The 14,852-nt window shown below is 33.7% G+C and overlaps 1 protein-coding gene and 1 long non-coding RNA gene across 15 annotated transcripts in view; both read right to left on the bottom strand.

The window, feature by feature from the left end:
- LOC126707331 (F-box/LRR-repeat protein At4g14103-like) overlaps positions 1-11,377 on the bottom strand; it is a 31,896-nt gene extending 20,519 nt beyond the window's left edge. For 4 of the 14 annotated variants that reach the window (XM_050406923.1, XM_050406922.1, XM_050406925.1 and 1 more), the window contains exon 1: positions 5,614-6,065. In XM_050406923.1, the coding sequence (XP_050262880.1) occupies positions 5,614-6,057 (444 nt within the window). In that variant the 5' untranslated portion in view covers positions 6,058-6,065. Of the gene's footprint in view, positions 1-2,209; positions 2,795-4,344; positions 4,976-5,052; positions 6,066-9,552; positions 10,240-10,320 lie in introns of those variants that run through there. The other 10 variants (XM_050406930.1, XM_050406935.1, XM_050406934.1 and 7 more) reach the window with 10 other exon arrangements.
- The window catches only part of LOC126707332 (uncharacterized), a 32,870-nt gene that overhangs the window by 16,877 nt on the left and 1,141 nt on the right, over positions 1-14,852 (bottom strand). The window lies entirely within an intron of this gene.

The following is a 14,852-nucleotide window of genomic DNA, read 5'->3' as shown; positions in this document are numbered from 1 at the left end:
AGTCAGAGAGAAAAAGAGAGTGAAGTTAGCTTAGTAAAATGAAATACCTTGAGGGAGGGAGCACCGGAGTAGCCGAGCAGGGAGGCCTAAAGGCTGAGGCCGTTGAAGCAATGACGAGGTGACGAGTGATCTGCTGATCTCCGTCCTCCGATGAGGGTTAGTGACAAGCGACGATAACGTGAAGGGGCGAGCGAGTGATGACGACGATCTGGATTGGGCTGATCTCCGACAACGAGCAACATGACCAATCCGATCTCCCTTTGTTGGCTTGAGGCTCAAGCGGCGTTGCTTTGAGGGACTGAGGCGTTGCTCTATCTTTAGGTTTGCTTTAGGCCTTTACTGATTTTTTTTTTAAATTTTTTATAAAGCCTTTAGTGATTTCCTATTTAGACCTTAGGGACTGAGGCGTTGCTTTGTTTTTTTTATTTAAAGAATTCGTGGGTTTGCTACCTTTGTAATCTGTTGGGCTTGCCGTGGGCTTGGCTCTGTTACAATTTTTTTTGTTTTTTGTTTTTTGTTTTGTTTTTTGTTTTGTTTTGTTTTTTTTTTTTTTTTTTTTTTTTTTTTTTTTTTTTTTTTTTAGTTTGAGGGTGTTCCTAATTTTGTGATTGAAGGTGTTCATAATGTAGAACAAATATAAAAAATTAAAAAAAATATTATTATTATTATTTATTATTTATTTTTTTTCAAGTCAGGGTGTTCCTGGGAACACCCTGAGTTGCATGTGTAAGACATACCCTATCATACATTGTTCAAGAAACTCAACAAGCAACGATTCAAAATGAGAAGCGCGTTCACAATATTTTCACAATACTTTTATAACAAATTCTAGGTATCAAGCTATTACAGGTTTCTAATATGACTCCACTATAATTATATTTAATATTTGGATTTTGAGTGATGTGAAATTGTTTGGCTCAATTTAAAGCATTCCTTAATTACCAACAACTTGGCATTTCGCTGGAACACACAAAAGTCATAACAACTAGTTGGCTTCTTGGCGCCTTGAACAATATTTCGCTTTTTTAGTAAAACGTCTAGTAGACATATTAACATGACTTTTAGTTTCATCGTTCACGCTATTTCTTTTATACAATGTTTGTACTTCTATTTATTCTTCTAATTTCTACTTCAATTACAACTCAAACATTTTCAATAATAATGAATGTTGTTAGTAGGCATTGCAGCAAAATAAAGATAATTTTTTTGGATTCTTTGATTTTTTGTACATTGAAAGGCAATTGCTCCAACATATTTTATATAATCAATTATAAATGATTTACAAAATTTAAAAATTGTTGAGTTTCATTTTAATAGATCACAAATGATTAAGTAAAAATAAATTATTAAACAATTGTTGCATATATTTTATTTTGTTTTCTTATTAATATGGAAATAGATTCAGTGATAAATTATTGATTGTTCCAAAAGTGTAAAGAAAAAGTTAGTTCCAAACCAGTTTGGAACCATCTTTCTCAAATCTATTGTGTGGCAATTGAAGAGATAATCCATATATAAATTTAGTCATAGGATTTTTTTAATGAGTCATGTGAGTTGTTTAAATAATAGTAAATAGTCTTGTAATTCGCCACATAGTGAGTAGGAGGAAATAACTCCAATCTAAGAAGAAATTGTGATATACTATCTTTTTTGTATTTATTATTATTATTATTATTATTATTAAGAAAGGAGTGTGTCCAAAGCTTTTTGAATACAAGAGTATTCTTGTGGTTGTGAATTTAATCATTTAAAAGGCTAAATACATGAGATACTTAGCTTTTTTAAATGAGAGATTTGAGTGATAGGATTTAGATGTATTGTCTGCTTTAATATCATGATAAACTCTATTCTTTGTACATGAGTGTATCACACTGTGAATAAAAGGAAAAGTTACAAAAAGTTTTGTATCACCGTAAGGAAAAAAAAAAAAAAAAAAATTATAAAGAAGTAAAGATTAAAACCTACGGAAAAGAACCCCTTCTACCACCATCAAGAACCCCTGGAGCAAAATTGAGTCCCCAGGACTCACTTCAGCATTAACATAGTTTAGAACAATAGATTGAATGTAGCATCCACGTTATATAAGATGTTACTAGATATAGCAAGCACTATATATTGTTTGCAATGTTTTCCAAAAGAAAATACAAGAAAACTTCACATTTAAACAAATAATTCTAATCTTTTTTTTTTTTTGATAAGTAAAAAGAGATTCAAACAAATATTTCTAATCTTGAATTTATTAAAGTTTCAAATGAAGGATGCAAAGAACAATGGCCATTCCCATAACACTACTGCTTCTGGACAATAAAGAGAGAGATAGAGAGAGTAAAGATGGAAGTATCTTTAGTCAAATACAATTTGACAAGTTTGAGATGTCCTTGGGAACTTAATTATCTCCTCGTGAATACGATGCTTCTCCTTTGAGTCTAGATCACTGTTGAAAGTGATTTTCATTGTCTTTAATACTTTTGATTCCTTCAGGATTTGTTCAACAAGTTCCATGGAATGCCCTGAAAATCCTTTATAATGACAAGTTGTAAGGTGTGATGATAGACATTCAGGAACATCTAATGGCTTCTTCAAGGGAATGTCAACTGAAAAACTACGAATGCAACACCGGTAATTCAATTCAAAGGTGAGCGTTTGTAGCTTCTTGAGCTCGACAAAGCAATAGTTGTACTGCATTCCACGGAGACCACATAGCCCACAAGTCACCATAAAACTTCAAGGAAGACAAATTATGAAACATGGGAATGTCATAATGATTATTAGACGACAAGTGTTCAAGGATGTACTGCAGGACAACACAACAAAAGTCACAAATTAATTTGGGCATTTTGATTTTGTCGAGCAGAAGAGAGGTGATGTAGAAAAGCCAACAGAGACTTTCCTAGAGCAGAAAAACTGCCAGAAGTTAGCGTGCATGAAATTTAAGAAATAGAAAAGCACTAGTAGAAATCACTGGTGACAATGATGAAATTGCGTGAAATTTGGTGACATGATGGGAAACGATGCTGGGATAATAAATTGTAGCCATTGACCACGATCGAAGCCACTTTTTGGGCAAATATAGAAAAACTTATACAAATGTCTGTTGCATTTATAATATTATCAGAAGCATTGTGAATAACCAGCATTAATTTTCAGTGAATAAACCACAATTTTATCATATGAAACAATTTTAGTTGAATATGCTTGATGGATGAGTCACATGAGAATTTGTAAAGCAAGGATGCCCTGAAAATTCTGGAGATGGAAGCAAATACATATCCAAATGAATCCAGTGAAAGTTACATAGACACAAGATATGCATACAAGCATAAATGCCTTTGTATGCTATTCAGGTTCTCTGTATTATTTACCAACTGGCATTTTATCATTGAATAGAGCATATCCCAAAATCAGAATAAGAACCTTTCAGGACTAATACTAATGTAAGCAACATCATCATTGTAAAAATGCACATATTCAGATTCATGAAAGGAAAAGCAAAAATAACATAAACTCTAATCTCTTTACATGAGTGTATCACACAATGAATAAAAGGAAAAGTAAGCCAGTTGCTATTTAATAATTCAACTACAAGCTTTATGCTGACATTTTTTCAAGCACAACGAACACCATTTATGAATAAACTTCGACTTTAAATCTATGAAAATAAGTTAACAAGAACATGAACCTTAAGCTAAAGCAGTGGATGAAGCATGTAGGTTTAATTTCTTCTTGTCTTTCAATCACTCCTATCTCATCCGTAATTTTCCTAAGAAATCATCTAGAGGGGGCCAATCGAATTCAACATAACCTATATTTCCTGAATTTTTTGTACTTTCTCATCTGATGCTGAAACTTTTCACTTCTTTTATTTTCTTGCATTTTCTCAGCTACCACAGAAAGCCTAAAATCACCAAGAGTAGTATTAAATGTGAAACAAAACAATGCCTTATCTAATTTTTTTTTCCACATTTGACACCATAAGAAACAAAACTTTTGCACTCAAAGAGAAGATGCCGTGGGCTTGGGAAGCTAAATTTTTCTCTCCAAATTGCTCAAACGGAAAACAACTAAAGAAGTAAAGATTAAAACCTACAGAAAAGAAACCCTTCTACCACCATCAAGAACCCTTGGAGCAAAATTGAGTCCCCAGGACTCACTTTAGCATTAACATAGTTCAGAACAATAGGTTGAATGGAGCATCCACGTTATATAAGATGTTATTGGATATAGCAAGCACCATATATATTGTATGCAATGTTTTCCAAAAGAAAATACAAGAGAACTTCACATTTAAACAAATAATTCTAATCTTTTTTTGATAAGTAAAAAGAGAGAGAGAGAACTTCACAATTAAACAAATAATTCTAATCTTTTATTTTTTGATAAGTAAAAAGAGATTCAAAAAAATATTTCTAATCTTGAATTTATTAAAGTTTCAAATGAAGGATGCAAAGAACAATGGCCATTCCCATAACACTACTGCTTCTAGACAATTAAGAGAGAGAGAGAGAGAGTAAAGATGGAAATATCTTTAGTCAAATACAATTTGACAAGTTTGAGATGTCCTTGGGAACTTCATTATCTCCTCGTGAATGTGAAGCTTCTCCTTTGAGTCTATATCACTGTTGAAAGTGATTTTCATTGTCTTTAATACTTTTGATTCCTTCAGGATTTGTTCAACAAGTTCCATGGCATGCCCTGAAAATCCTTTATAATGACAAGTTGTAAGGTGTGATGACAGACATTCAGGAACATCTAATGGCTTCTTCAAGGGAATGTCAACTGAAAAACTACGAATGCAACACCGGTAATTCAATTCAAAGGTGAGTGTTTGTAGCTTTGGAGCTCGACAAAGCAATAGTTGTACTGCATTCCACGGAGACCACATAGCCCACAAGTCACCATAAAACTTCAAGGAAGACAAATTGTGAAACATGGGAATGTCATAATGATTATTAGACGACGAGTGTTCAAGGATGTACTGCAGGACAACACAAACAAAAGTCATAATTAATGATACAGAGTTAGAGCAAGAAAAAAAAATAACGTGCCCCTTACCTTTGCTGTTCCTATCCACAATTCCATGGATCTAATGTTACAGAGTGGTCCCATGAAGTTTGTCAATTTCAACATCCAGTCTAGATAATAACATCTACGAACATCAAGGACTGATTTAAACAAGTTGGGGAGATTTTCAGAAACAACATCATTGTCCAAATCGCCTTTGAAATTAAAGTACTCGAGAGTCGGGGTGTTTATGTGGAGTTTGAATGACCAGCGTAAAAAAGAGCAATCCAAAACTAATATTTTCAGCGTAGGTACGAATACAAGGATATTGAACTTGTTGTCTGCTTCCTTGTCCAAAAAATCCAAATCAGAATCACTAACTTTGATCCTCAAATCTTGGAGCAGCGGGCAGGCGGCGAGGAGTGTGGAGAGAGAGTTGTGGTTCGCATAGTAAACATGTGAAATTTGTAGAGTCTTGAGACTTGGGAACATTGAAGAAGAGGAAGAAGCAGAGTCAGGAGGATTGAGAAGAAAGTGGCCCCTCAATTTCAAAACCACTAATGTTGTACAGAAGAAGACACTGGCGGGCAACTCCTTAGGTTGATTATCAAGGTCGAGAACAAGGTCGAGCTCTTGCACGCCACGCAGGATGGCGGCTTGGACACATTTGTCAACGAAGGATCGACGAGGACAATCGATGCACAGCTTGCAAAGGGTGGAGGGGTTTCTGGGAAATAAAATATAATTTAAGGTCGAAGTTCTGATACTATCAAGCGTGGGCTTGTCCAAGTGAAGAACAGGGACGAGAGTCCAGAGAACCCTCCACCTGCTCGACAAAATGCTTGTGAGAATGGCGTGTTTGGTTGGGAGAAAAGAGAGGATATGGGCGAGCATACAGTCTGGTAGACTGCTGATAATGTCGGAGATCTGTTCCTCTTCCGTTTCTCTCCCCTGCTTCTTCATGCTTTCAATCTGCCAAGCCAAGCAAAGCCAAGGTCTGAATCTCTGATTTTCGGCGTGGGTTTTCGCTTTTCTTAATTTCCTCTGCCTCTTCATATGCTTTCTACGGTTTTAGGTTTGTTTTATTTTTATTTTTATTTAAAATTTTTTTTTTAAAAATGTAGTTGTATTAAAAAAAAAAAAAAAGTATATTGAATTCCAATTGATATAGGCTTCTCTATATTTATCTTTTAATTGATATCTAAAGTAAAAGAAAAATACTCCTTTTCTAAATTGATTTTGTATGATTTTAGTTTCTCTTTTTAATTGGTTTTCTTTTTCTAATAATCATTTTTTTTAGAAGAAACCCCACCGGGGTAACGATTGTATTATTGCATCCTTAAAATATCAAGCTGATAGACATCAAGAATATTTGAAGGAACAGATTCCATCCAAACAAGAAAAGGATTATTGACGGCCCTTCTACCAAGTTTATGGGCAACACAATTTCCTTCTTTGTGAGTATGCTTAATAGAAATAAAAGAAAAGCTAGAAAACATAAACTTAATGTCCTGCAAGACATGACCCATATACGAATTGTCCATGTAGTCACCAAGAATAGCATTAACAACTGATTCAGTGTCACCTTCCACTTCCACCTTGTCGAAACCGAGTTCCACAGCAAACATTAGAGCCCGACGAGCCGCTACCACTTCCACCATCTCCACCAAAGCAGGTGATGGAATCTGTTGTGAGAGAGCAGCCATAACAAGTCCCTGGTCGTTCCAAATTATTACACCGATGCTAGCTAGTCCTTCTTGAGAGAACAACGCGCCGTCGAAATTCACCTTCACACACGATGCACTGGGAGGCTTCCATTTTACTACACAGGCTGTTCGTGGAATAGCAATATGGTTGGGACGTAACTACTAGAATTCGAGCAGAGCATCTGACGCCTTAGGAGAAAGCATATTAAGAGAAACCATGGGCTCACCCACACGGGCTCTGTTTCTACGCTGCCACACTTCGGATACCATCATAGCGAAAAAGCTCCAGTGTAAATTTATCTGTCGAAGCCTGCTTAAGGATCTCGATGAACTTGGAGCATGTACCCGTGTCTGCCATGAGCCTGCTGAAACTAACCTTCCACATATCTTCTAGAATCGGGCAAGTCCAGAGTGCATGCATTGTGTCCTCTGGCTATGCCTTACACTTTGAACAAACATCTTCATTAAGTACTTTCCTTCGAACTAGATTAACCTTTGTTGGCAACGAGTTGGTCCCCGCTCACCAAACAAGAGTCTGAACTCTGTTAGGAACCCGCATACTCCATATAGCCTTCCAAACAGTAGAGACGACACCACGATTAGCTGTAACTTGCGACTCTGTGTCTTCCTGTTCCATCAAAACCCGATAACCCGATTTCATTGTATATACTCCATCTTAGGTGTGGCAAAAAATGAAGGTCATCCCGATCAAATAAGCTAAGCGGGATAGCCTTGATAATTGCTGCCTCTTCGAGTATAAGCATACTATCAATCTCTGCCACTTTCCAGCTCCTATCGACCTGTTTAATTATACTAGAAACTAAGGAATTTTCATGGTTATCTAAGACAAGGGAGAGGACTCTACCTTGATGCTCTAAGGAGTAAGGATATGTTTTGCAATTTTATTAGGCTATAGAGATGGAAAATACCAAGGAAAATTTATAAAATAATATATTTTCGATATTAATTTTCTAAATTGATGGTATTTAAAAGTTTTTTTTTTGAATAATGCTAGAAATACAAACTATTTTACAAAAAAAAATTTACAAATTGTTGATGTTATGAGTGATTATTGGTAAATGAAAAAGTGATATTAATGGTGGGTCTATATGAAAACTAGTAAGAAGTTGATAACATTAGTTTGTAAAAATATTGTAAAATAGTTTGTATACGTAACATTACTTATATTTTTAAAAATTTTATTTTCAAAAAACAATTTTAGAAAAATTATAGATTCCTATCTAAGTTATCTCCATCCTGAAAATGTGACGGGAAAAATCTTTAATATCGAGGTCAAGGGAAGATGTGAACAAATTTTGGTTGTTTTGCCTGGCCCCCTCCAAATATATTTACTAAAATGTCATTGTTATCAATGTAACATTAGGAGATTTGTATATTTACTTCATTTGAATTGAATTTTTAATATTTTGAGACTTTATTTTATTGTTTGGTTAAACAATTTGCTTGAAAATCTTTGTTTATATTAGTGTTAAATTTTTGGCTTGTATTTTAAGTAATATTGCTTTGGTATAGACTTTGAAACTTCATGTTATTGTCTTGTAAAAAAAAGTGTAAATTTTTATTGGGATTGTGTAAATATTTCATTCCAAAAAAAAAAAAAAAAAGAGAGAAAGTTTAAAATAATCATGATTTTTTTAAAAGATTGGATTTTGATCTTCTTTATATTAGTGCTAAATATTTTATTATTTTATATTATTGCTTGGAAAAGAATTTGTTTGCTGATAATGTAATCTTTGCACATATTTTAGAGTATCCATTGTGAAGCTAGTCATAATAGATATAAAGTCAGCTTTGTTATTAATGGTGCAAATTGAAATTTCATTCGAATCTGTTACAATAGATCTATGCAGTGTTACACGATTTTGAGCTTAATAATGCTTTTATGGAATGAATATTTGTATCAAAATCTAAGGTTTAAATTCTGTAAAATCAAAGAGTGCAATTAAGAGATGTCATTTGCCCCAGGTAAATTGGCATAACCACAATTCATCCCCAGCTCTATACTTAGGTATACTTTTTGTTTAAAGACTTAGATATCTAAGACAACCTAGCAACACACATCTCCACCAAAAAAAAAAGGAATGAAATTAATATTGAAATAGATTTAGTGATAAATTATTGATTGTTCCAAAAGTGTAAGGAAAAAGTTAGTTCCAAACCAGTTTGGAACCATCTTTCTCCAATCCATTGTATGGCGATTGAAGAGATAATCCATATATAAACTTAGTCATAGGATTTTTTTAATGAGTCATGTGAGTTGTTTAAATAATACTACTTGTAATTCGCCACGTAATGAGTTGAAGGAAATAACTCCAATCTAAGAAGAAATTGTGATATACTATCTTCTTTGTATTTATTGTTGTTGTTATTATTATTATTATTATTAAGAAAGGAGCGTGTCCAAAGCTTTTTGAATACAAGAGTATTCTTTTGGTTGTGAATTTAATCATTAAAAGGCTAAATACATGAGATATTTAGCTTTTTTAAATGAGAGATTTGAGTGACAGGATTTAGATATATCGTCTGCTTTAATATCATGATAAAGTCTATTCTTTGTACATGAGTGTATCACACTGTGAATAAAAGGAAAAGTTACAAAAAATTTTGTATCACCATAAGAAAAAAAAAAAAAATTATAAAGAAGTAAAGATTAAAACCTACGGAAAAGAACCCCTTCTACCTCCATCAAGAACCCCTGGAGCAAAATTGAGTACCCAGGACTCACTTCAGCATTAACATAGTTTAGAACAATTTAACCAAAAAAAAAAAATGTTTAGAACAATAGATTGAATGTAGCATCCACGTTATATAAGATGTTACTGGATATAGCAAGCACTATATATTGTTTGCAATGTTTTCCAAAAGAAAATACAAGAAAACTTCACATTTAAACAAATAATTCTAATCATTTTTTTTTTTTTGATAAGTAAAAAGAGATTCAAACAAATATTTCTAGTCTTGAATTTATTAAAGTTTCAAATGAAGGATGCAAAGAACAATGGGCATTCCCATGACACTACTGCTTCTAGACAATTAAGAGAGAGTAAAGATGGAAGTATCTTTAGTCAAATGCAATTTGACAAGTTTGAGATGTCCTTGGGAACTTCATTATCTCCTCGTGAATACAAAGCTTCTCCTTTGAGTCTAGATCACTGTTGAAAGTGATTTTCATTGTCTTTAATACTTTTGATTCCTTCAGGATTTGTTCAACAAGTTCCATGGCATGCCCTGAAAATCCTTTATAATGACAAGTTGTAAGGTGTGATGACAGACATTCAGGAACATCTAATGGCTTCTTCAAGGGAATGTCAACTGAAAAACTACGAATGCAACACCGGTAATTCAATTCAAAGGTGATTGTTTGTAGCTTTGGAGCTCGACAAAGCAATAGTTGTACTGCATTCCACGGAGACCACATAGCCCACAAGTCACCATAAAACTTCAAGGAAGACAAATTATGAAACATGGGAATGTCATAATGATTATTAGACGACGAGTGTTCAAGGATGTACTGCAGGACAACACAAACAAAAGTCATAATTAATGATAGAGTTAGAGCATGAAAAAAAAAAAAAAAAAACTTGCTCCTTACCTTTGCTGTTCCTATCCACAATTCCATGGATCTAATGTTACAGAGTGGTCCCATGAAGTTAGTCAATTTCAGCATCCAGTCTAGATAATAACATCTACGAACATCAAGGACTGATTTAAACAAGTTGGGGAGATTTTCAGAAACAACATCATTGTCCAAATCGCCTTTGAAATTAAAGTACTCGAGAGCCGGGGTGTTTATGTGGAGTCTGAATGACCAGCGTAAAAAAGAGCAATCCAAAACTAATATTTTCAGCGTAGGTACGAATACAAGGATATTGAACTTGTTGTCTGCTTCCTTGTCCAAAAAATCCAAATCAGAATCACTAACTTTGATCCTCAAATCTTGGAGCAGCGGGCAGGCGGCGAGGAGTGTGGAGAGAGAGTTGTGGTTCGCATAGTAAACATGTGAAATTTGTAGAGTCTTGAGACTTGGGAACATTGAAGAAGAGGAAGAAGCAGAGTCAGAAGGATTGAGAAGAAAGTGGCCCCTCAATTTCAAAACCACTAATGTTGTACAGAAGAAGACACTGGCGGGCAACTCCTTAGGTTGATTATCAAGGTCGAGAATAAGGTCGAGCTCTTGCACGTCACGCAGGATGGCGGCTTGGACACATTTGTCAACGAAGTATCGACGAGGACAATCGATGCACAGCTTGCAAAGGGTGGAGGGGTTTCTGGGAAATAAAATATAATTTAAGGTCGAAGTTCTGATACTATCAAGCGTGGGCTTGTCCAAGTGAAGAACAGGGACGAGAGTCCAGAGAACCCTCCACCTGCTCGACAAAATGCTTGTGAGAATGGCGTGTTTGGTTGGGAGAAAAGAGAGGATATGGGCGAGCATACAGTCTGGTAGACTGCTGATAATGTCAGAGTGCTCTTCCTCTTCCGTTTCTCTCCTTTCCTTCTTCATGCTTTCAATCTGCCAAGCCAAGCAGAGCCAAGGTCTGAATCTCTGATTTTCGGCGTGCGGCGTGCGTTTTGCTTTTCTCTCCCCTGCTTCTTCATATGCTTTCTACGGTTTTAGGTTTGTTTTATTTTGTGTTTTTTGTTTTTTAAATTTTAAAATCTAGTTGTATTTAAAAAAAAAACAAAAAATTGGCTTCTTTATATATTATCTTTTAATTGATATCTAAAGTAAAAGAAAAATATTCTTTTTCCTATATTGATTTTGTACAATTTTAGTTTCTCTTTTTAATTGGTTTTCTTTTTCTAATAATCAACTTTGTATATTGACGCTCTAAGGATATGTTTTGCAATTTTATTAGGCTATAGAGATGGAAAATTCGAAGGAAAATTTAGAAAATAATATATATTCAATATTAATTTTCTAAATTGATGGTATTTAATTTTTTTTTAAGAATCTTATATATATATATATATTAAATTTTATTTTCAAAATACAATTTTAATTAAAATAGTATTTTTCAAAACATAGGTTTAGAAAAATTCTAGATTCCTATCTGGGTTTCCTCCACCCTAAAAATGTGGCGGGAAAAATCTTTAGTATCGAGGTCAAGGGAAGATAGGAACAAATTTTTGTTGTTTTGCCCGGTCCCCTCCAAATATATTTACTAAAATGTCATTGTTATCAATGTAACAATTAGGAGATTTGTACATTTACTTCATTTTAATTGAATTTTTAATATTTTGAGATATTGTTTTTGTTAAACAATTTGCTTGAAATTCTTTGCTTATATTAGTGTTAAATTTTTGGCTTGTATTTTAAGTATTATTGCTTTGGTAAAGACTTTGAAACTTCATATTATTATCTTGTAAAAAAAAGTGTAAATTTTTATTGGGATTGTGTAAATATTTCATTCCCAAAAAAAGAGAGAAAGTTTAAAATAATTATGTTTTTTTAAAAGATTGGATATTGATCTTCTTTATATTAGTGCTAATATTTTAGAAAAGAATTTGTAAAAGAATTTGTTTGTTGATAATGTAATCTTTGCACATATTTTAGAGTATCTATTGTGAAGCTAGTCATAATAGATATAAAGTTAGCTTTGTTATTGATGGTGCAAATTGAAATTCTCAATTTCAGTTGAATCTATTACAATAGATCTGTGTAGTGTTACACGATTTTGAGCTTAATAATGCTTTTATGGAATGAATATTTGTACCAAAATCTAAGGTTTAAATTCTATAAAATCAGAGAGTGCAGTTAAGAGATGTCATTTGCCCCAAGTAAATAGGCATAACCACAATTCGTCCCCAGCTCTATACTTAGGTATAATTTTTGTTTAGAGACTAGATATCTAAGAAAACCTGGCAACACACCTCCACCAATAAGATAAAATAAATAAATAAAAAACCAAGGAATGTGGCAACTTAAAATTTGGGCTAAAGTGTTGTTTTCATTCATAAACTTCACTGCAAAATTCGTTTTTTGTTTAACATCATTCTTTTTATGTTAGTCGCTGTATGTCTTACGTGACTTAATGGAGTGCAAATTTAATATCTTACTCGGACCAAATTATTTTATTTTAAAAATTCAAGACAAGTGGTACAAAGTTATTGACACATGTGGATTAAATAATAATTCAATGGTACTAAATTACCCATTATTGAGACCAAACTATGTAAGTCTAGTGTCAAAGATGTGCATGTGTTAGGGCTTAGAATCCAAATTCCATACGCCCAACGGCAACCACAAGATGAGCATATATTGATATTGATAAGGGACGTTTGTTCAAGCAGGTCATTAGCAAGCCCATAGAGGAGAGTACATATTAAAGTTGGGTTTTTAGTTCATTATATTTGTGTAGGTTTCAGTTGACTCGATTGGTGCAAAGGGTATATTGATTTGTAAAATTGCACAATGTTAGACCTTAGGGAAGTAGGAATTACGGAAGCACCTAATGGTTTAGAAATGTTGGTCAACTTGAAATTCCTTGATCTGAACGCGCCTAAACGAATTAAAAGTCACGCCACTTGGGATTTTACCAAAACTTTCTCATCTACAACAATGAACAAAGAGGAGATAGCAAGCTTAAAGGAGTTGGGGACTTTATTTTGATGACGTAGACAAGTTTAGTACGTATATCACATCCTTGGAGAACATGCGACTTTCATGTTACCAAATTCAAGTGAGGATGGCTGCAAAGGTATTACACATTTCTTTATTGTCAAAGAAGTAATTTTAGAAGGAGAGTGCAATTTAAGAATAGGAGATGAGTTCTTAGTGCTACTGAAAGACATGCAATTCCTTGAAGTTAATAGATGTAATGATTTAAGAAGTTTGTGTGGTTTGGAGAAAGTATTCTATGGGACACTCTCTCCATGTCAACAACTTATTTGGTGAGCCTTTCCAATCAAAATAGGACACATTTACCACCTTAAAGTACCATAATACTCTCACAAATTTCAATAGCCCAGCCAGCTCCTTTAAGTTTTATTTATCTGAGTTTTTCAAATTTCAAAATACTCTCTCTCTCTCTCTCTCTCTCTCTCTCTCTCTCTCTCTCCAGCTGATGGTCTCTCTTGACAACATTAGAAACAAAACTTTTACAGTAAAAAAGAGAAGCATATTTAGGAATAAGAGATAAAAAGGTTGCATTAAAGCTCCTTTCAAAAATACCATGACTGGAAATAATGAAGCACTCACATAACGTCTTCTACTACAATATCCCAACATGCCTAGAAAAATGCCCATCATGATGATCGATGATCCGTGGAAAATTTGCAATGCAAACAAAAACCACTTCTATGCACAAACGTAAAACCAAATACTTTGTATTATTTACTGCATAATATGTTTCTTTGAACTGTTACTCCCAGTATTATTCCTTCACATTATGAAAATACTAAAGCACCAAAAGAGAATGAAGGGCCAGTCTTCACCATTGTGCTAAGACCATCTCTATCACTCACTACTACCACAAATTTACAGCTTCTATGTATCAAGATTCAAGTGCAAGTGCAAAACCTTCACTGGTTTGAGTTCCAGCAATGTTGCAGATACAGTAAATGACGGGTGGTTTAGTTTTAACTACTGTGTAGTAAATGATAGGTTTTTTTTTTTTTTTTGAATATTAAATATTTTTAATACACACGAGGAGAGAGAAGAAGGTCTTAAAGAAACTTATAGTGGTGTATATCCTAAAAGACCTAACTCTTGAATATATAACACAGACTTTAAACCTCTTTTAACGCACGTTCATTTTTCAATATGGGATGATAGTTGTTTAGTTTTACTTATTTAGGTGATCTGTTTGTTTTTCTGTTATAGTCCTGCTTCTTCTATATAAGAGAAGAATGTTGTAATAGTCAGAAGCTAATGCAAAAATCTGTCACTCATATCCAAACTTCATTGTTGAGATCCTCTACTTCATGTCATTCCAATTTTAACAATGTCCCATATGTGCTTGGCATATTCTTGGATTGATATGTCACCGCTAAATTTGTATGAACCCACTGTATTCAAGATTGACAATCTTGTCCATCTCTAAGCAAACGTCGGTAACAGATAGTAGGCACAAATTATCATAAAACCAAATTAGAATGATTAATTAAAAAGTCCTTACAGAA

Source organism: Quercus robur, chromosome 11, assembly GCF_932294415.1.
Source record: "Quercus robur chromosome 11, dhQueRobu3.1, whole genome shotgun sequence".
Lineage (NCBI taxonomy): Eukaryota > Viridiplantae > Streptophyta > Magnoliopsida > Fagales > Fagaceae > Quercus > Quercus robur.
This window is presented reverse-complemented; position numbering and strand designations above follow the sequence as displayed.